The sequence below is a fragment of the Copadichromis virginalis genome, linkage group LG20 (assembly GCF_057382275.1).
Source record: "Copadichromis virginalis isolate Kocher_CV1m ecotype Utaka linkage group LG20, C_Virginalis_male_GT1.1, whole genome shotgun sequence".
Lineage (NCBI taxonomy): Eukaryota > Metazoa > Chordata > Actinopteri > Cichliformes > Cichlidae > Copadichromis > Copadichromis virginalis.
Window position 1 is genome coordinate 31,224,038 of NC_140637.1, and position 22,644 is coordinate 31,246,681.

General features: G+C 43.3%; 1 protein-coding gene and 1 long non-coding RNA gene across 3 annotated transcripts in view; one reads left to right on the top strand and one right to left on the bottom strand.

The window, feature by feature from the left end:
* Positions 1-2,090, bottom strand: part of LOC146685164 (uncharacterized) — a 2,558-nt gene extending 468 nt beyond the window's left edge. The window contains exons 1-4 of the long non-coding RNA XR_014917336.1: positions 1,910-2,090; positions 900-980; positions 692-786; positions 416-548 (exon numbers count right to left, since the gene is read on the bottom strand). This is a non-coding gene — a long non-coding RNA (uncharacterized LOC146685164). The remainder of the gene's footprint in view (positions 1-415; positions 549-691; positions 787-899; positions 981-1,909) is intronic.
* Positions 2,091-3,143: 1,053 nt separating this feature from the next.
* Positions 3,144-22,568, top strand: tfe3a (transcription factor binding to IGHM enhancer 3a). 2 transcript variants are annotated; one of them, XM_085444602.1, is made up of 12 exons: positions 3,144-3,494; positions 5,599-5,697; positions 5,808-5,867; positions 5,982-6,153; positions 6,562-6,741; positions 11,900-12,052; positions 12,406-12,504; positions 16,172-16,292; positions 17,474-17,530; positions 18,857-18,932; positions 19,256-19,403; positions 19,507-22,568. In XM_085444602.1, the coding sequence occupies exons 1-12, from the start codon at positions 3,352-3,354 to the stop codon at positions 19,906-19,908; spliced, it is 1,710 nt and encodes a 569-aa protein (XP_085300728.1). In that variant the 5' UTR covers positions 3,144-3,351; the 3' UTR covers positions 19,909-22,568. The 2 variants fall into 2 exon arrangements, with proteins under 2 accessions (XP_085300728.1, XP_085300726.1); XM_085444600.1 differs by lacking the exon at positions 11,900-12,052 and having other exon boundaries at positions 3,146-3,494.
* Positions 22,569-22,644: the final 76 nt, after the last annotated feature.

Here is a 22,644-nt window from a genome sequence, read left to right on the forward strand (position 1 = left end):
CACTACTACTGCTGACATATTCGGAAAACTTTATTGAAATGTTGGGCAAATATTTACAGCTGAAGCAACAGCAAAAACAACAGCGCCATCTAGTGATGACAAAGAGCAATACAGCGTAGGGAGTTGAAAACAGAAAACATTGAATACAACAAGTGAATAAAAGGAATAAAAATTGAGTTGTAAATGTTACAAAGTTTATTAAGATGAATTATATACATATTAATTGTTATATTAGTGAAAGGTCAGCTCATAAAAGTGCTTAATTAAGCCAGACCCGTCACATTAGCTGTAGAAATTAAATGTACACTAACCGACTGCATCATTAGGTTCACCTGCTCAGCTCCTTGTTAGTAAAATATTTAATCAGCCAATCACGTGACAGCAAATCAATTCATTTAGACATGGTCAAGATTACCTGCTGGAGTTCAAAATGATCCTCAGAATGAAGAAACAAGGGGAGTGAAGTGATGTTAAATGTGGCATTGTTGTTGGTCTGAGCATTTCTGGGTGGGATTTTCCCACACAACCATCGCTTCACCGATAACGGTCTAAAAAAATAGAAAATAGTGTCAGTTCTTGGGTAAAAATGTTCAGGTCAGAGGAGAATAACCAGACTGTTTTGATTAGATAGGAACACAAATAACAGCTCGTTACAACCGAGTTTTGCAGAAGTGCATCTCTGATAGTGAACCTTGAAGCAGAAGGACTACAGCAGCAGAAGACCGCACCACTCCAGTCAGATAACAGCAGGAAACTGAGGCTGCCGTTAAAAGAGGCCCACCGAAACTGGATAATAGAAAAATTGCTCTGATGAGTCTCGATTTCTTCTGTGGTAGGGTCAGAATTTGGTCCAAACAACGTGAAAGCATGGATCCAACCTATCCTGCATAATAGCTTACAAAGGGGTGAAGATATTTTTCTCGACACACGATGGACATCTGCTGACAAATCTATAGCCACTGCATGACGCAATCATGTCACTGTGGAAATCAGACATTTTAAATAAATTCAATTCAATTTCAATTCAATCTTTATTGGCAGACTTCATGTCCATAAAAACAAGACAAAAAACACACACACACACACACACAACACTCCCCCCCCCCCAACACAAGGTACAAACCATTAAATATATATATGTATATAAATAAGTATCTAAAACATTTGTAAAAATATAAAACCATAATATACATAAAACACAATTACTTAAAATAAATCAATAAATACACAAACACTTTAACCAGTGCTTTCTGAGACTGGATGAGTAACGGGAACCACTCAGTGCTAAAATTATACTGTTACTCGAACAATCCAGTCGTTCTCTAAAATTGAACATTAGCTTCCTTAAAAGTGCTTTAAAAGTCCAAACACCCACAGCTACAAACATCTGGCTGGCACTACCACTTCTAGGTATCCTGCAAAGGATTCTCATCGCATCATTATATGCAACATGCAGCTTCTGCATGCTACATTGTTTGTAGGATGACCACATAAAAATAAATAAATCATATAATGACAAAAAGCAACTCCAAGGTTAAAAATGAAATCTTGAAAAAGTCATAAAATCAGGATAGAAAATCCTACTTGATGAAAAATTCCAGACAAAACTTCAAAATTGTGCATTTAAAAAAAAATTATTTTAATAAGACAAATGTGCTTCTATAAATCAATTACAGACTGACTTCAAGCTACAAAACAAATCTCCAATCAATACTTCTGATTAGATGTAGCAGGACAGCGATGACGCAGTGTCAGTTGTTGTGATTGCATGTCTAGAAACAAGGTGACCTCCAGCAGCAGAGAGCATACCTGGACTTCTCTCAATTTATTAATTTTCGGGTCTAATTTACTTTCATGTTTAAGGTGAGCTGTAGTCTCTTTTTAAAGAGACTGTAAATGTTTTTCTTACGTCATCCTACGCTGATGTAAGATTTAGTCATCATTTTCTCTTAACTTTCCCCGCCTGACCGCTTCGCGTCGTTCCGGCCTTCTGATTGGACACTGTCCTGCCACTCTGAGCTCGGCTGATAAGACGTGCTAGGCTAACGTCACCCGGGGGATTTCCTCCCTACCCCCCCTGCTCCCTCCCCACTACCGCTTCCCGTAACAGTTGAGATAAAAACAAACAAAATGGCGGCTGCTCCTCTGTTCTGTAAGCGCCGAGCTTCAGCGGCAGCCGCTGATTGGTAAGGCAGCAAGCAAAGAAGCAGTTCTATTGGCTGGCGGTTAGCAGCGGAGCAGCTTATTGGTCAGCGGGAGATCAGTCCAGCCGCTCAGACCTGCCCCATCCAAACATAGAAATACAACGAGTAGAAAATACATGAAAACGTTTTTCAATTTAAAAAAACAAAACAAAACATTATTTTATCATTATTTTATCACCATTTGACCTTAGAACTGAAGAAACTTCTCGGATGAGAGGTGAAACGTCTTCAAGCAACTTAAAGAAGTCCAGACGCTTTTCTTTGCAAGCTCCTTTGACTACGACGACCTGGATGACTGAGAACCTTCACAGACACTTTATCAGATTGTTTATTGTTTAGTAATTTTTTTTAATCAATACTATTTTTACTGCAAAATTTAAAATAGTTGTTGTTGGTTTGTTTATTATTTTTAATAACCACAGTTGGGGTTTTTTCTGTTAATTTACATATTAATTTAATTTTGTGGAGAAGGACCTGAACCTTTTATACTTGATATTACAAATAATTAGGTTTTAACTCATTAATTGACAAATTAAACTAAAATAATTTCATCAGTAATCTAATTTCGTTAAATTTAAATTTCGTTTAAACAAATAAATATCACAAAATAAATATTATAAGAAAAAATATCCAGTATAAAAATGGGGCACCAGACTAGAAAATATGTGCAAATATGTTTGTTTCACCTGGTTTAAAATCACCCAAACTATTCATACGTTTCGGGGAAAATGTTTTAGCATAAATTGACTTTTATGGACAATTACTGGAGTAATAGATGATCTATAGGAGATAAATATCTTCAATCCGCTGACAGGCATAGACACACAGATTGCATATTGCAGGTTCTGTTTAATGAATGCACCTACTCGACTGTTTTGCGGAGTTTTATTTACTCGGAAGTGTGGGTCTGTTCTATGTGGTGTTTTTCTGGGCTGACAGCTGTCTGTGATTCAGTCTGTCTCTTCATCTTTACTGAGAACTTGAACCTGAGTCGTCCTCGTTTTCATCATCCTCGTCTTCTCCTCCGTGTGGAGTCAAAGGGTCTGGACCGGATCGAGGTTCCTCTGCTGCCCCTCTGAGACTTTGATCTCGCAGTGGCTGCTGGGAGATAAAGAGCTTCTCCTTTTCTTCTTCGGAGTCCGCAGAGATGTCAGCCGTTATCCCGGAGCAGGTCCGGAGCGAGCAGGGGAGCTGCAGCGGAGCCGAGCCGGAGCAGCCGGAGGCCGGCGTCTTGCAGCCGCAGACCGTGTTTGTCATCCTGGACCCGGCGGAAACTCTCAACGTGGTCCGGTGAGTCAGGAAGTTTTTTTTCTGTTTTTTTTTTTTTACACCGTTACTCGTGCCGCGGGGAGAAGCTCCTGGGTTAAAATCTATGGTATTAACTCATAATAAAAGAATAATGTCCGTGAAAGAGACTGCAGGGAGAGTTCAGGCGTGCAGTTTCCCCCCTTACACTCATGACCTGTGCTGTAAACAAGTTACTGTTTAACGTTTATTACAGACTGGTGCTGTTAAAGCCTCCTATGAAATATTTCGGTGTAACTGTAAAACTGGAAGAGTTTAAAACGCGTTTCACTATTATTTTGTAGCCAGGTAAAGTCTAAATTTGACAGTTTATGAATGAAGTTTGGTGTGAAGTGCTCTCCGAGTACCTCAGCTCTGAACGTGTAAAGTGCTGAGTGTGTGTGATGGGATAATGATGATCATCAAGTTGTTGTTTGCACTGCCTGACCTTCGACCTCTGATCCTCTTTGCTTGCTGATCTATTGAGTCATCTATGGAGCTGCTGCAGCTCCTGTTATTTTCCCAGGAGACACAGATAGGGCCAGCCTAGTCCTCCCCAACTTATATAAAATATCCACACACACAAAAGAAAATTCACCTTTGTGTATAATCTATATTTATTTTTAAATACATATGTCATATGCCATCCCTAAAAATTCAAAGGTTGTCTTCCGATTGGTTTTCTGAGGTGCAGAAAAACTTTAAATGGCTGAAGTCATGAATGGAGTTTGTTGTGTTCTCTTGATTTGTGTTGATGATAGTTGGAAAAGGTTTAAGCGCCATGACATGTTCAGTCTTGGCTTGCCCTTACCACAGAAGCAGCACTTAAGCTCACAATACACACACACACACACACACACACACACACACACACACAGAAATGATGTTGGCGGTGAGAGAGAAAGCAAAAGTAACAACAAGCAGGAGTGTTTCCCAACTGTCTGAGGGGAGGAGAGTGGAGAAGGGTGGGGGTCTTGGTATGTGTCTATGGTGGGGGTGGGGTTGTGTATGAGCATGGAACAGCAGGAAGTGACTCAGCAGAAGAAATTCTCTAAACACTCGTTTGTCCCTCTGTCTTTGTGAGGACCATCAGTCACATCATGTGTTGCAGACAGTGAGGACCTGTTGTAATGTCCCCACCATGTCAGAATCTAATATGTTTGCAAAATGTACACTGAAAGGTTTTCCATACATTCCATTATCGAAGAAGCCTTCAAGCCCTTAAAATCCTGTTATTTAAAAATTTTCTATCTTTCCAAATTCACAAATGTCCCCACTTTACATTAATAAATACATGTTTCAAAAATATGCGGCAAAAAGTTAACATTTTCCAGAGTTGTCTGAATGTCTCACAGTGATTCGCATTTTCATGCAAACATCCCCATTCCGTAAAATGTCCCCACTTTGTGTAAATGTCCCCATTTTTGCAACTAAAAATCACCATTTTCCAGAGTTGTCTGAATGTCTCACAGCTGTTCACACTTTCATGAAAACGTCCCCATTCTGGCCAAATGTCCCTACTTTGCAAAACTTGTCTCCATTTTGAAAATGTCTTGCTTTAAAGGTTTGTGAGACGTCAAAGTTTGTCCCAACTTGATAAAGCTTATCCACAGAGCAGACATGTCCTCACAAGTCTTCAGTCTGATTTGGGTCCCCATGAAGCAGCCTTACAAGCACTCATGCTCATGCACCCAAACACAGGAAGTGGTAAAGCCTAACAGCTGACAGATGTTGTTCCTCCACATTCTACTTCTCTGTATAAAAATATTTATATCACTCTAAGAAGTGAGTCTCAAACAAACGCTGCAGTGTATTCATAACTGTGGTGAAAGGCTGGACTTTTTACTGCCATGTCTCAGGGTTTTTTTCGTTTATTTCCAAACTGAACATATGAAGAGCTGTTAAACTTGGAGGTAAACATCAGATAAGCAGGAGCGCACACACAATTTAAATGTAATCATTGTAACAAGGTGGAAATGACGATGGCTCTTGCATCAAATGTATTGTCTCTCTTTCCTGTACATTGAAAAATGCTGGTTTAAATGCTGATTGGATAATTGTGTCTGTCTCTCAGGCTGCTGATTGGTTGATTTCTGTCTCTGCCCCTCAGAGTGGAGTCTGGGATCGTTGCTGACATCGAGGTCGACGGTCTGCTGCCATCTGACTGCGACACCTTCTATGAAATCAAGAGTCAGCCAATCAGCATCAGGTAACACAGCTCTGACCTCAAAGTATGGATTCTACAGGTGACTCCTCCAACACCACCTACACCACCTGTTGATTATGATAACTAAAGTGTGCTGTCATTTCTGTCTTCAGTTCATCAGCAGCAGCTCCCTCCTCTTCATCTTCTTCACTGCCGTCAGTGATGTCATCGAGGTATACAACTCCCCCACTTCTTCTTTCGTTCCTGTCTTCGCTCATCTCTCTGTCCTCCAGAGGGCGCTCTCACAAGCACTGTCGATAACGTCCACCTCCTTACTCCTCCTGTAGGGTTTTGATGCGTCAGGATCTGATGCGTCAGCAGGCTCTGGAGGAGGAGCATAAAGAGACGCAGAAGAAGCAACAGCAGCTTCTTCGCTTCTCCGACTCCTCCTCGCCCATCTGCGTCTCGGTGCCCTCCTCCTGCATACCTCCTGCTCAGGTCCCTGTGGAGGTGCTAAAGGTGCGTGGAGTAAACTGAAACGAGAGGTGTCAGAAAATGGACGCCAGTGAACGTACTGCACAAAAAAATTAAATATCGACTTTGACTACATTTATTGTTTAAATATGCAAACAAATATAAAAAGTATTTAAAGTTAAACACCTGGCTAACCCTTTAATCAGTGCGTCATAGCACACCCTTCAGATAGCCGTTTGTTATTGTCTGATGATTTATTAGCTTATAAATCTTATTTGCTTTTGTGAAAACTGATTAGCCGATGCAATTTGAAGTCCTTTCCCTAAAATCTATTGGCTAAATCTCAACAATGTGCTAAAATGCTATGTATGGACACGACCTGCTAGCTTTATATGTATACAGTTATCGTTTGCAACATTTTAAGTCTTTTAAATCTTCACTCTTGGCCCTCAGGTGCAGACTCACCTGGAGAATCCCACCAGGTATCACATCCAGCAGGCTCAGAGGCAGCAGGTCCGTCAGTACCTGTCCACCACCAAGACAGCCAATCAGCAGCAGGCTGCAGTGGCAAGCCACTCCCCCCAGCTGGGTTCCACCCCTGGACAGCCAATGGACGGGAGCCCCAAACAGGAAGTAAGAAATAAACATGTGAACAAACAAACAGGCTTTATTTTTAGACTGAATCGTGTTATGTGAAGTATACTTTGGTATTTTTGTATCAGCAACTCTTATTAAAAACATCTGTAAGAAAAATGAAGTGAAAATAATCAGAAGTAGAAGGTTTAAAAACTGTTGGTTTACTGGTTGGTTTGTCTTACTGGCATCCAGTTGGATGAGTTATGAAAGAATTGACCCACAGTACAGTTGCTATGAAACAAACTATCCAGAGAGGCCAAAACTGTGTTTGCTCAGGTTGTAAACTTCTGCTGTAAATTTCGACATTTTCATGGAGATTGACTCACTGTTGGGTTGAGCCTCCAGTGGCCACTAGAGGAACTGCAGTTTGTGTGTGCCTTTGGTATTTTGCTGGGTTAGCCTGGATCTGAAATAACATGCTCAGCTCACTCAGAGTGAATCCCATTCTGTGCACAGTAAAATGATTGTTTTCGCAAGTAAAATCTGGTGGCTTTAAAAGGAGCCATTTCCTCTGTATAGATTTCCACAAAACATAAGCAAACACATGTGTTGACTGTTGGCACACATGTGATTATTACAAAGGTAAAGCTGCAGGGGATTTCTGAGAATGAGCTTGAGGTTACTGAGGGAGAACTGAGTCCCGGCTTTGCAACGTGGAGAGTGCAATGAGAGGAAAGATGCAAACACAGGTACAGCTTTACTAAAGAAACACCTTATATAACATCAAAGCATATCAGTGCTGTCGCCTCCTGTGTCTCATGTAAAAATGTTTCTAGCTTGCTGTGCTTTGACACCCAGACCTAGAAAGTGAGAAACACACAATGAGGTAAACAGGCTGTCATGTGCTTTGGGTTTCTACAAAAACACAGTGACAGCTTCTGAAACTCTCATTTCTCTGTTTATCCATCATTGAAAGCTTTATCTAAATCCCTTCAACATACAATAAGAGCATCTCTATTTCCCACCATAGCTTCTATACTCGCCGTGTTTCACGCCTCATTTATGTGTCACGTCTGAGAAGACATTTCAGCATCTTCTTCTCTCCTCCAGATGCATTTTGAGCACTGAATCGTCCCCCCGGGTCTGATTCATCTCTGGATGAAAGGCAGCAGGAAGGAAGAGAGAGGGCAAAATAGAGACATAAGAAGAAAACCTGCAGTGACAGTTTAAAGGAGCATTTCACTTGTTTTCATTCATTCAGTCAGCCAGCAGCAGCCTTCCCGTCTGAGTCTGCTGAGTCGACTCTTCCAGAGGATCTGAGTCAGTTTTAAAACATGAGTCACCTTAAAACACAAAATCCTCCCTTTTTATTCAGAGATCAACAGATTTTTAAAAACTAGTTTAATTAAAAAAAAAAAAAAAAAAAAAGCCTCTTTGCAGCCAGAAAAGTAAAATATGGTATTCTGAGGCACGGTGTTGGGTTTGAGACTTCTGGCATAATTCAGCAAAAACTGATTTCATCATCAGGAGGAGCGACCAGGGCGTGACTTTGTTTTAGATGTTTCCTGACGCTGAGCACAAATATGCAGCTTTCAGCACGAAATACATGTATTTATATAGAAGTAGAGAGGTGTCACCATGGTAACCAAGAAAGAAGTGGCAACAGACATTAAAGAGTGCCTGGTGTGCAGACTCTACATTGACCAGTGGAGCAAAGCTGAACCAGATTAACTCAAATTGTGTATAATAATGAAGATTAGGATCTCAATACTGTTAATGATTTATTTATTTATTTATTTATTTATTTATTTATTTATTTTTGTGTCCCGTTTGGATCTTTAGCCATCAGAATTGTTGTCTCAAGGCAAAGAAAGATGCCAAGCGGATTTATTTTACCAAGTGGATCATCATGGCCTTGCCATATTGGTCCATTTGATTGACCTTTATTATAATTATGAATTTATTTTGTTTTCAGTTGCTACAAACGGGACAGACATGACTGGGGGATAGGACAGGGAGAAAGAATGAAAGAAAGAGAGGGAGAGAAAGAAAACCAAAGGGGAGAAGAGACGGTGAGAAGGGGGGGAAGAGAGAAAAAACAAACAAACAAAAAAAACAAAACACCTGGGTCACCTGTATGGAGAAAAAAAACAGAAGAGAAAGCAAACAACAAAGAGCAACATAATAAAAAAAAACGGCACCATCACAATAAACTAGCTAGCAGTAGATAACAGTAGATACTAAATAATAAACGATATTGTGCAGCACGCAAGATAGACAGCGCACAGTGTGCTTTGAGGCAGCAGCCAAGAAAGCTGTAGTCCGCGTCTGTGAATACCCATGTGTACACCTGTGTGCATACCTGTGTGGATCAGCATGCTTGCATTCCAAAGGTTTCTCCATGTAATGATCTGCTAGAGGGTGTGGGGGGGCCACAGCCCCGTCCTCCAGGGTATGAAGCAGGTATGGAGGAGATCAAAACTCCAGACATCCAGAGGTCCCCAGAACACAAGAGACCAAGGAAGACCAACAGAGGGGCAGCCGCGCCACTGTCCCAGTAAGAGCTAAGGAGAGTCCCAGATGAGGGCTCACTCAGCAGCCGCGGAGCAGAAGCCAGGGGGAGTTGCAGTGACGCGCCCGTGAGCTCCGCCGGCAGCCAGCTGTGCCTGAGTGACTGAGCCCCAGGCCGAGAGGCCGGGGGCACCCCACCTCCGAAGTGGCCCGAGCGAGCCCCAGGCTCCAGGCCCCGATAAGCGGCCGCCAAGGAGTGAGCCGGTGTGTACCCGGACGCCCACCCCCAGACACAAAGAACCACCAACACACCGACACCTGAGGGAGTCCGCCACTGGCAGGGGAAGTGGTGGTGGGTGGAGATAGGCCTCCAAACCTTGGAGGGCCTGAGATGTCCACAGAGAGGTGGCGTCTGATACCCAACCTGACATATAGACACAGACATACAGGCACACACAGACACAAACATCCATTCCCACCCTCATGCTCTCATATGCACTTACTCCACACTCAACCAACGTGGAGACAGACATAAAGAGACGCTGTACACACAATCACACTCCCCAAGCGTACTCTAAGAACTGGGTCTAGGTACCCTTGCCCCTGGAGGGGGGAACTGCACCCAGACCCAGGTGGTGTTACCCTTTTCCCTGCGGTGGGGAGAGGCAGACCGCCCCGACTCCGCAGCAGCAGGGAGGCCCCACACTCCAGACCGCAGTCGGACGGCCAACTCCTCCTCCTAGCCCCCCCGCTCCAGCAGGCCGCAGAGAACGGGGGTGAGAGAAGACTCCAAACCTCCCTCCACCCGCTCATTGTAATGTTGATGCATGTGTGTTCTAAGGTGCAATTAAAACCCAGGAGGGCATGGAGCTACCTGCCAGAGAGCAGCAGGTAAGCGCATAGTCCCTCCTGCTAGCCCTCAATGTCTACGTGTATTCAAAATTGAGAGGTGGGCAACGACGCCAGGGGTGAGGTGTACACCCTGATGGTAATTTGGACTCCGTGATTGTGCCCACCCCCAAGATCCTATATGTATGTGTAATGAGAGTGTGAATAATGTGAATGTCTAAGTTGTGGGATAAAATTGAGGCAGAGGCAGCCAGAAGGGGACGGGGGGGGGGGGGGGGGGGTAGCCTCCTCTGCACCCTGGTGACATACCCCTACTCCAAGGCCCTGCATGTGTGGACCCTCACTGGACCCTCTACAGTTCGCATACCGCCACAACAGGTCCACTGATGATGCCATAGCCCTGACACTACACACTGCCCTGTCACACCTGGAGAAGAGAGACACGTATGTGAGAATGCTGTTTGTAGATTACAGCTCAGCATTCAATACCATCGTTCCCTCGAAGCTGGACAGGAAACTGCAGGATCTAGGACTGAGCAGCTCCCTCTGCAGCTGGATCCTTAGCTTCCTGTCTGACAGACGCCAAGTGGTCAGACTGGGCAGCATCACCTCATCCCCCGTCACACTGAACACTGGTGCTCCACAGGGGTGTGTACTGAGCCCTCTCCTGTACTCACTCTACACCTACGACTGCACAGCCACTAACAGCTCCAACATCATTGTGAAGTTTGCGGACGACACTACAGTGGTGGGTCTTATCACCAACAGTGATGAGACAGCTTACAGGGAGGAGGTCAGCGCCCTGACCCACTGGTGTCAGGACGACCATCTCACCCTCAACGTCGCAAAGACAAAGGAGTTGATAGTGGACTTCCGGAGGTGCAGAGAAGTACACACCCCCATCACCATCAACGGCGCTGCTGTGGAGAGAGTGAGCAGCTTCCGGTTCCTTGGAGTACATCTGGCTGAGGATCTTACGTGGTCAGTACACACAAACAAAACAGTGAAGAAGGCGCAGCAGTGCCTCTTCTTTCTCAGGAGACTGAAAAGATTCGGCACGAGCCCCCGCATCCTCAGGACCTTCTATCGCTGTGCCATTGAGAGCATCCTCACTGGATGCATCACCACCTGGTATGGCAACAGCACCGCCTACAACTGCAAAGCTCTCCAGCGAGTAGTGCGGTGCTCTGAACGGATAATTGGAGGTGAGCTTCCCTCCCTCCAAGACATCTACAGGAAGCGCTGCCTGAGGAAAGCGGGGAGGATCATCAAGGACTCCAGTCACCCCAGCCATAAACTGTTCAGACTGCTTCCATCAGGAAGGAGGTTCTGCAGCATCCGGTCCCGTACCAGCAGACTGAGAGACAGCTTCTTCCACCAGGCCATCAGACTGCTGAACACTTCATAGACACCTCAGCTTCACTACTGGAACTTCAACATTATGCACTCCATACTGTACAGTAATGCCACTGTTTTGCACATATTCAACTCTGTATATTTTATTTTATTTTATTTATTTTATATATTCTATTCATTGTTTACTCTATTTAATTTGTAAAATATGTGTACACACACACACACACACACACACACACACACACACACACACACACACGTAGAAAAATATTTAGTATACACATCCAGAAATGCATATACTATTATATATTGTACATATATTTATTAGTTTCAGATGTAGCCATTCTTGTATTTTGCTTGTTTACATTATTGTATTTTGCACAACTCTGTTGCTTGTGAAGCTCGCACACAAGAATTTCACTCACATGTGCTGTACCAATGTACCTGCACATGTGATGTGACAATAAAAGTGATTTGATTTGATTTGGTTGTGGTGGAGCGGGAAGAGGGAGGCAGCTGGAGATGGGGAGGGAAGGAAGGGAGGGGCAGGACCCAAGGCCCCGAGGCCCAGCCCGGGCCCAAGCCCAGAGACGGCGCGCCCCCAGAACCTCACGCCCATCCCGGACCCACCCAGGGTCAGACAGGCTACCAGGTAAGTAACCCACGTCCGTCAGCACAGACCCTCCCCTAGCCCCCTGCACGCAGCCACAAGGAAACAGTCACCCGAGAGCCAAAAGAGCCCCCAACCGGACATGACCGCTACCCCGGGTTGAGCCCCCCAAGGAAGATGCCTCCGGGGAACCCCCCCGACGCCCTAAGCCTGTCCCTACCCCCACACCAATCACAACAGTGAAGGCGGGACCAAACTATGACCCCCCCACCCCCACTAGGTGATGGAGCCGATCAAAGGAGCTATACTGTTAATACTGTTAATGCTTAAATAGCATTCACACTAATTACCCGAGGTGACACAATGCTCATCTGCTCTGTGATTGGTTCATTCAGGTAGAAGACATCATCGTCGATGACATCATCAGCCTGGATTCGAGCCTGAACGACGAGTTTCTGACGCTGATCGACTCGGAGCTGCAGCTCGCCAACACGGTAACGCAACACGTGCACAAACACACTCGAAAACATCACACGGTGCATTCTCTGGTTTTACTTTTAAACGACGTGATGACTAACCGACAAACAGAAACAAACTCCTCCCCATCATCATCATCATCATCATCATCATCCGCCTCCTCAATACCCTCCAACATGGAGGAAAACACCACACCGGCTGGAGCTGTGACGTGTTACTGTAACAATAAAACAAACCAAACCCACTTCTGATGATCGTGTCTGAGCTCAAGCAACACTGCCCCCATCAGGTCACATTGGGAAATACAACCCTCTTCCCTTGTTCAGTTATTAACGAGGAACTTTTTAAAATTACCCTCTGCAAAAATGTAACTTGAGCTTTCACCACCAGGGGGCAGCTTTTTATATCAGAGGCTTTTAGTGTAGCTGTGGAAAACTACTCCGGTTTTTGTTATTGTTTCGCTCTAGATTTGATCTCTTCTCTGCAATCGAGCGTGGGTTCTTTCTGAGAGTTTGTGCTGGTGGTGAAAAGGAGTTCTTTCCAGGTGCTTCAGTCACTGTTTGATGTGCCATTCACTCAAACGCCTGTCCTTTACGGCTGCTGCTTCCTTTGTTTCTCATGTTGTGCTCAGGGCAGATTGGATGGATGATACACTGGTTGGCTGACCTCTCCTGTGGTACACGTTGGTATTACATACTCGGATATAAAGTCCAGTTTCACTTCCCTGCAGGCTGACTCATGTTTAATTCAGTTCACACATGTTTTTAATTTAGTTTATTTTGATGAAATTTCAGTATATTTCTATATATTTTATTAAGTCTTTAATAAAGTTTTTAAGTCTGTGGGTTATCATATTAAATAATCAGGATCTCAGCAATGTTGTGAGCAGCTCAGTGGCCCAGTTTCATTTCAGCGTCAGCCCTTGGCTTTCATTCTGGTTTAAAGTTTTAACAAACAATAATACTATTTCACTCCATGGTTAAAGCTCATTTAAATGAATTAACTTCAGTTTTAATTCATTATCCAAATATTTTCACTCCTGTCCTCACAGCTGAAAGACTTTGGTGTTATGAATGACTGCTGTACAGCTGCTGTGGGCCAGATTTGTCCTATTGGTGAGATAGTTTTGGCCCCCGAGCCACATGTTTGACAACATGTCAGATTAGAAAACTCATCAGGAACATTACTGAGGCAAAGAATCAAGGCAGAATTAAGGTAATCTAAATACAGCCTGACTTTTTTGTGTGGGTTCTGTCGCCCCCTGCTGGCCATCACCTGGAGGAAATGCAGATGTTTCGTATGTGTGAAGCTGCAGTGACAGTGGAGGTGGAAGAGGCTGTCACAGAGTATCAGTTCAGCTTTCCAGACTTCCTCGTTTTTGTGGGTGGAGACACACGGTGCGTGTGTCAGGCAGATAATAAAGCTCTCTGGGAGTTTTCTTTTTTTGCTTTCTTTCTTAAAGAGACGTTTCCTCATTTTTAAACAGTTGTCTGAACAGAAAGGGGAAGCTCAGCAGCAGCTCAGCGACTCGCTGTGTGTCTGTCCGTGTGTGTGTGTGTGTGTGTGTGTTTGTTTGCATGTGTGTTTGTGTGCAATTAGCAAGATGAGGATTTTGGTGTTACTGCCCGACCATGAGAAGAGGAGGATTAAATCAGAGGTAAAATGTCCAGCTTGTATTTTTTGAGTTTGGGGAAAGTTTGACCTCTGACCTCTGGACTGCAGCTGCTCATTGAGGAAATGCAGCATAGTTGCCTTAAAGAGAAAACCGATTAAAACTGGGTTATTCATCCAGATTGATGCCGTGTCTGCTGGTTTGCATTGTTTTTATACTTTAGACACATCACTCTCAGCTGCTTTTTAAATGTTTTATAGGCTTATCTGTTTAATCCTTTTTTCATTCTCTGGAAACCTTTCTTGTAATTTCTCTATAAATCTGCTGCAGTTTGGCTGTAGCCTCCAGATGTTTCCTGCTCCCTTTGGTGCCCAGAATCAGATTTTTCTTTTGAAAGTGCCTGCTGTTTAAATTTGAGTTCTTAAGGAAAGCTGGCGTTTCCTAGAAAGATGATAAGAGGAGCTCTGAGCTGCAGGGCTGTGCCGATACGCACGGTAGTCAGTCAGCATTCATTCAACTGAAGTTTCTGCTCAACAGGCTGCAACACAAGATAAACTCAGCGGCTGATTTGTTGTCTGACTTACAGTTTAAGTCGCTGCAGTAAAAGAAAGTGCTCGGCTATTATTTAAAATGTATTAATCTAAATTAATACTTTTCTCTGTGCTGGAATTATGTCAGCCGTTAGCTTTCATTTCACCCGCCTCTCTAATAAAGATCAACTTCTTGGTTTGTATTGTGGTCTGGCGAGATTTGCATTTCTTCCTCTTTCAGGCTGTTTTAGCTTTGGCTGTGCTCTTAATGCGCTCTGATTCCATATTTTAAGAAATCTTTTAGTTAAAATCGAGGGTACCCATAAACTAATGATATCTCTAACTGGGTTTGTGTGGTAGGGAACTGAATTTGTAGTAAATCCCAGTTTAAAGAGGAATTGTTCCACTCGTCCAGTATTTTCTGTCATATATGTAATGTTACAAAGCCTGATGTTCATATTAATTATGAACGAGATTCATATTGCTCGAGTTATTTTATATTATATATTTTATGCGGTCACGCACAAAAAACAAAGCACAGCCACCAAGTACAGCTAGCACTCAGTGCTGCCCCTCTGTAGGCTGCTGGAAGCCGGCCAGTCAGAAGAAAGTGTGGATTATTAGATCATTTGGACGGAAGCAGTCACAGCTACTTTAGTTGAGTCCAAGAAGTGGAAATGATGATTGGAAACCTTTGACTTCAGATACGATTGAACCTCAAATGTCGCTATAAAATCTCTTTTCTTGGTAAGCTTTGACACAGTACATTTTTCAGCATAATTATAGTAAGTAAAGATTTAGTTCCAAAGAGTAACCAAATACAATTAAAATGACAATAAAATAAGGTTAAAAATAAATAAATAAATTAGTCTGTCACATTTTTTTTTTAGGTTATTTGTATAAAATAGCATGAAATAAAACTCACAGCCAGGCCCTGATTTACTGTCATTTTTGTATTTTGATCTCAAATGAAAATATAAAGAAGCTAAAATGTTGATGAAGCTCTTAAAAATGTGCCCGTAGAGGAGATTCGTCCCCAAACAGACCGTCCAGGCCGGGAGGAGCTGGTTTCTGTTTCTGTCCCTGTTATCTGCGAGCCAGTTGTTAGCACAGCTTCCTGTTCGATCAGCAGATTCCTCAGTTTCTGACTTTAGTTGATGAGAGCTGACAGAAAAGTCAGACCTTAAACCAGCACACGTTTCATTTCTGCTCCACAGTTCATCGGCTACACAGAGCTCAGGAAAAAACAGTTTTAGTTCAGCGTGGTTTTAAAGTTGTCGCGGAACACTTAACTGGAGGCTCCTGATTCAGTGTCCAGTTGCTCAGTAGTCCATCCACGGTGGTGGTTTGACTAACCGCAGCTGATTGCAGAAACTGTGACCTCTGACCTCTGTGACAGCAGGTTAGCTGCTCAGACTCACCAGAGTGACGTGTGTGTGTTTGTGCATAAATGTGTGTTTTCTGGACTTCGCTGTTGACAGGAGGAGGGGGGATAATCTACCTGTCACTCATCTGATTCTGTGCTCTGATTGGTCCATGCAGCTCCCTGATCCTGAGAACTTGCTGGACGGGTATGGTGGCAGCGTCGGGAACACCATGCCTACGCTTACCATTAGTAACAGCTGCCCGGCCAACCTGCATGCCGTCAAGAGAGAGCTGACTGGTAAATATCACACACTCAGGTTACATGTTACCAGATACCATAGACTGTCGATGAAAGATGATGGACAGTTGGGCTTTGTGGACTCTGCATTTTGTGCTTTAGCTTCATCACGTTGGGTTGCTATCTTTCTGGAGCCAGAAGCAACCATACTTGGATATGAGGAGGGAGTGCTAAGTTTTAAACCTAGCAAGCTTGGTTAGCGAGCTGTTAATTGGCGCTAACAGATGAACAAAATGCTAGAAGGGTAGTACCACACTGCACAGTATTATTCCATTTCAGCGAGTGCAATTCGCAGCAACATCATTTGTTGTTTCAGGCTGTAAAGATGTTTGTTTCTGCTCTGAAGCTGGACATTTCAACACGGAGGTCTGTAGGGTTTACTTGCTTTTAGAGCCAGCTTTAAGTGGTCATTAGGGGAACGGCAATTTTGGGCTTTGCTGTGTTGGCTTCAGTTTTCAGCCCTGGAGTTGCTACTTGGCAGTTATGCATCAGTCAGGCTGTGAACCTGCAGACTTCTCATCAAAGAGGATGTTTGTCAGCTGGACAAGGAAGCATTTTCACCATACGTGATTTCCAGGAGCTCGAGCTGCAGACAGAAACTTATAAATATGCAGCCTCTGATTAGACTTTGAGGTCTTCCGAGTGCATTAAATCACCTGCAGGGGGCGTCACAGTGACCACAAACACAGTTTACGTGAAAGCTTTTCAGATGAAAGCATTGTAAAACACAGACTCCTTGCAGGAGTGAGCTGCTGTGATTGGCTGCTCCTTCACGACGATTTGTGTCTGTCGTCGCGTTGCATCGTTCCAGCGTGCCGGGAGCGAGGCCCTTCGCTCTGTGTTTCCCTCTGTGCTTCCCTCTTGTTCCTCCTGGCTGAAAATGTGTTCTTAATTTTGATGAGTCAACATCACGACTTCCTCTGAACACGCACACACGGCCACGGCAGCCACTCGTATTTTCCCACATCATCAGTTCCAACTTCCTGTTCAGTCAACATGAACTTTTTGTCCAAGCTGAAACTGACATTCTGCTGTTTCTACGCTACAAAACAAGCGACATTAAAAAACACATGAAACAGAACTGACAGCTGTTGCTGCAGCAGAGAAAAGTCACTCACGATGAACTCATGATTGATCAATCGAATATTGATTGCGATTGATTTTTGATGTTGTTGTTGCAGAGGTGGAGTCCAAAGCTCTGATTAAAGAAAGACAGAAGAAGGACAATCACAACCTCAGTGAGTACGGCAGTATTACTCCACCAGCCAGTAAAATATTTGTGTGTTACTGTGTGGCATTCTTTCAGCAGATCTCAGAGGTAGATGTGAACCTGCAGGTTTCAGGTGTTTCTGATTCCTGACATGCTTCAGTTTTACAAAACTGACTGACATACTTGTGCCGACACACGTGCACGCTCCACTATAGAGAGAAATCTTTGGCTACTTCGCAGCATGTTGGTCGGTCTGAGCCGACTGGAAAACGTGTCTTAAAAGAAAAGCAGTAAGAAACGTAAACTCTCTATAAAAGATTATTAAAAACAAATTAAACTACTAAATCTTCAATTCAGTTTAAATATTCACATCATAAATATCATGTTCAATATAGACAAAATACAAGTCATGACAGTGTTACGAGGCGGAGGTGGCCACAGGTGTGACGTTCTATGTTTTAACACGTCCTTTCTGTCACCTCCACATCCACAAAGTTACTGGACTGTGGATCTGTTTATTGAGTCTGTTGTGGCCACTGCAGACTCATAAAACACCCTGAGCATCATCCAGCAGATGTTAAAGATCCTCAGCAGTCTTTGTTGAGGGCTTCAGAGTTTGCAGTGAAGCCCAGTTTATTGTCAGTGTGAACACTGAGCTTTGTTAGGAAGTTGCATCAATGAAGTGTGCAGGTATCCTGCACAGGCAGAGATATCAGCTCAGCACAGACTGATAAAACACTGTGACTCCCTAAAACTATATCACAAACCTCCTGGATGATCCGTACTTCACAGTAAGTCGTATATTTGTCACATAGTATAATTTAAATGCTCCAAAAGCACAAACAGTTTAGGCTTCCACTTCATTGACTCCAGTTAGCAGAAGGAAGTCCTAGCATCCTCCCGCCCCCATACGAAGTCTAAAGAGAACTGGCTCACTTTCGGAGCCAGCCTCATTCATCTGATTGTTCTCTCATAGCTGAAGAAGTGAAACTGGTGACTGGGAGCATTTCATTAAAAAAAAAAACACCAGTTGGAGGTGGGGTGGGGGGGAGGTGCGTGACGCCATGAAGTGAACTTTTAAGGGTCAGAAACAATCAGTATTGCTAAAGGAAAACTTTGATATTTGATGTAAAAATTCAAATTTGATGCAGATGATTTGAAGGCACGTATCTGTCCTAACTGAAGCCTGAGATCTGCTGACTGTCTGATTCTTATTCCTGTTTTTTGTCACCTTTGGTTTCAAAATGCTTCTGTTGCTGCTTTTATTGCAACATTTTTCCCGTGCAGAGTTGTATAACTCCTGCCGAATGCATTGACATCTGCACGCTAAAATAATGTCGATGTGTTCCTACAGTCGAGAGGAGGCGGCGCTTCAACATCAATGACCGGATCAAAGAACTCGGAGCTCTGATCCCTAAATCCTCTGACCCGTTAGTAAACGCTGCACACTCACACTCTGTACACTTACACTCCTGCTGGTACCAGTAGTACAACAAAAGCAGAGACATAAAGAGGCTACAGAGACAAAGGCACAGATTTTGCACTTGATTAATCAGTGAGATGTTGGCTTATTTAAAATGATACAGCTGACTTTTTCCATTTAAATAATCTTTGTAAGTTTTATTTGAAATTGAAATTTGATATATATTGTTACATAGACTTTACTTTTAGTTCAGCACTCATGTCTGTACGTGTTGGCACCTCGTTATCCTGCCGTGTGTTAACGAGGCACTGAATGTGATTGGTGTTTTAGTGAGACGAGGTGGAACAAAGGAACCATCCTGAAGGCGTCGGTGGATTACATCCGCAAGCTGCAGAAGGAACAGCACAGAGCCCGAGAGATGGAGGAGAGGCAGAGGAGGCTGGAGAGCACCAACCATTCGCTGATGCTCCGCATACAGGTGAGCAGAGGGGGCGGGGTGTGGTGGTGGTCTGATTTACTGTCCTTGTCCATCACATGGACGTAGCTGCAGCTTCACAAACTCTAATTTCTTTGTTTTGCAGGAGTTGGAGCTTCAGGCTCGCGTCCATGGCCTCTCCTCTTCCTCCTCCAACTCACCTCCCCCGAAGTCCTCCTCCTCCTCTCTGGACCCCCAGACCCTGCTCTCTCCTCCACTGCTTCACCCCTTTTCCTCTTCCTCCTCCCCCTCCTCCTCCTCCCTGGTGACTCCCTCTCTGGGTCTGGATGCTCTGACTTTTACGGACCTGGATGAGCCTCAGGGAGCCGCCACTGTTTTCTCCCCAGACCTGATGTCTGACATGGGGCTGACTGACCTGAACGGCCTGGGGGGCCTCCTGATGGAGGACGGGAGCGGGGCAGGAGTGATGTCCGACCCTCTGCTGTCCTGCGGAGCTTCGAAGACCAGCAGCAGAAGGAGCAGCTTCAGCATGGATGAGGATCTTTGATGACCCCATCGCGCACAGGGATCTGATTGGCCAGAACTGAAGGCGGGACTTCATTTTTAATTTTTTTTAGGGAACTGCTTTTCAATCTGTGACATCAACAAAGCAAAAAACACACCAAGGTGATGCAGTGTAACAGAAACCATCAGCATGTCTTCCAGGGGACTCCCCTTTGTCCTGAAGTGTTGTTGTCACAGCTGTTGTTGCAAACCCCAGTGTCAAAATTGTGTTCAGGTTCCTCACACGCACTCACCTGAACTGCTGAGACTCAAAGTGACTTAAATGTGGATTTACGAGGTTTTATAAAGTAGTCAAAATACTGAGACATTGATTGTGCCTCAGTTCATTCCTGTAAATATAAATGAATCTATAATCACTGTGCTGGAAAACTGAGTAGAGATTTTTATTGGATCAGAGGAGTCTGCATAGCTTCAGGACTTTGATTCAGTTTTATTTTTAATATATGCGCTGCCTGATTGAAACCATGTCCAGAGCAAAAAGAAGGGAAACTTTTGTAATCGGCCACCAATCCTTAAGAAAACTGTTCATTTCAGTTTGTTTCATCTTTAGAGTTTTATGTTTTATTAGCATTGAGACTCTTCTCATACAGCAGCCAAATTAACATTTTAAGCTTCAATCAATTCTTGCTGATGAGTTTATAATCGTTAGCCTTCAATTAAACCAGCTACAGTTTCCATTGCTTGAGGCTAATTGTAAGCTAACTCTTAGCTGCAGGTGTTTTGTCTTCAGGAACCCTCCTATCTTATAACAGACAGGTTACCAAACAAGAACTTGTCGAGTTAGCTGTTAATGTTAAAACGTGCTCGCGTTAAAAGCTAACTAGTTACATACTGTTGTTCATATTCTCCTACCTGCTAGCTTAGTTAGCTACTGTACAGAGCTAGCTGCTATCTGTGCTTGATGTAATTAGCTCTAGCTAAAATCGTGTCATCTTAGCAGCTATGTTTGTTTGTGGAACGATTTCCTCATATGTTACAGTCGCCGATGTAAATGTGTCTGGGTTTTGTTGGAAATTTAAGGTGCTCTGCTGGTGATGCTGGTTAGGAAAAATAATACTGACTGCAGACAAGTTAGTAAGATGTGGGAACAGAGACACCAAGACACAAGATAAATGAGATCTCTGCTGATCTCTGTTACTTTATTACTGCACGATCACAACATCAGCCCAAATGGCTGCCAACATCGCTCCCTTAAATATGGCAGACAACAGCCTGCAGACTGCGGTTCATGTGCCATGTGGGATCTTTGTGTTTGTGTCTAGTTTTATTTCATTTTCAGTTACTGTTTGCCACATTTGTGGCTCCAAAACCAACATTAACCACGTTAAAATGCTGGTTTTTGTTGTTTATCTGACATCTAATAGATCACCTTTGGAATCTTTGTTTTCTTCTATTTATCAGTAATTGGATGATACTTTTTTTAAGACTTTGAGTAGGTGGTGGAGGGTGCTGACTAGTCATGTATAAGTGACTTATTACAGTTGATAATGGCCATTTATTGGGCTGATGTCATTCATTGAATTTCCCAGGTGATACTAAATCATGGCCAAGCAATAGTATTAATTCCTGCTAATGTCATCTGTGCCGTGTACTACAAAGAAAGAATATATAGCATATATTCATAACTACAGCCATCTCAGGGCACTATACATTGTATATTACAGAGTTCACAAGCCATCAACTTTCTATGATCAGCACTTGGCAGCAGTAGGGAAAAAAACCTACCTTTATAACTGTAAAAAAATATGCAACAGAACCAGGCCTTCATACCAGGGAAAATATGGAGGAAGGGTGAAGACGGGAAAGAGGAACTTAATTACAGGAAAAAAGCACTGAGCTTGATGTGGCCAGTAAAACCTGTTGGGCTGTTATGGATTGTTATCAATGCAAGTTACAGTAACACAGACTGTATGAACCTACTTGCATTCAGTTATTGATACAGGAAATATACAAATATGTTTTTATGCTTGGTCCTGATTTTCTGCCAGGGTAATTTTGCAGTCCTGTTGGTGTTTATCTCAGAGAATGTTTAATAAATGAAGTGAACTGCACTTACATTTGGTCAAAGCGATTTCTGGCAGATAGATAAACAGTATATTCACAGGAAGGAACCAGATTAACAGTATTCGACAGCATGCCTCTCTGGTTTTATTTAGAGAGCCACTCTAAAGTTTTGTCAGATCCTTCACAGCTCTCTGTGACCCGTTCTTCTTCACAGAAGAAGGCAGTGTCGCTTGATTGGTGCTGAATGACGCGCCAAACGCGTTACTGTGCTCACGGTTTGATAAAGAAAGGCTGATGTAACGAAGAAAGCTGATGACTATTGTTGCGATACCAATTATCTCTGAATGTTGCATTAGGTGTAAGCCAGAGAAAACCTGTCTGTATCCAGCTAGAAATGAGATTTAATACCTGAATAATGATCAGCAGAGTCAGGTGTTCAGTTATGAGGATCAGGTGATTCTTGCATAAAGGGATTGCTGTTTTTTAAATCTATGTTTATGTCATTTATGTTTATCATATGTTTACAACCATATAGTTTGTCATTGTTTATTCTCAGTTAACAGTTTGTTTTATAGATCCATCAAGGTTCACATGCCAACTTTTATAGAGAAATAAATCATTAAACAGAAGTTTGTCTCATTCTGTGTTGTGTTTGCTCACTTACTGCAAAAAAGTTCTTTTTGTACAAGAAATCTCACAACATTTATAACTTTGT

Coding starts and splice junctions, on each gene's coding strand:
- tfe3a (XM_085444602.1), top strand. CDS start 3,352: ATGTCAGCCGTTATCCCGGAGCAGGTCCGGAGCGAGCAGGGGAGCTGC. Junction 5,868..5,981: donor CCGTCAGTGATGTCATCGAG/GTATACAACTCC, acceptor CTCCTCCTGTAG/GGTTTTGATGCGTCAGGATC. Junction 17,531..18,856: donor GAAGGACAATCACAACCTCA/GTGAGTACGGCA, acceptor GTGTTCCTACAG/TCGAGAGGAGGCGGCGCTTC.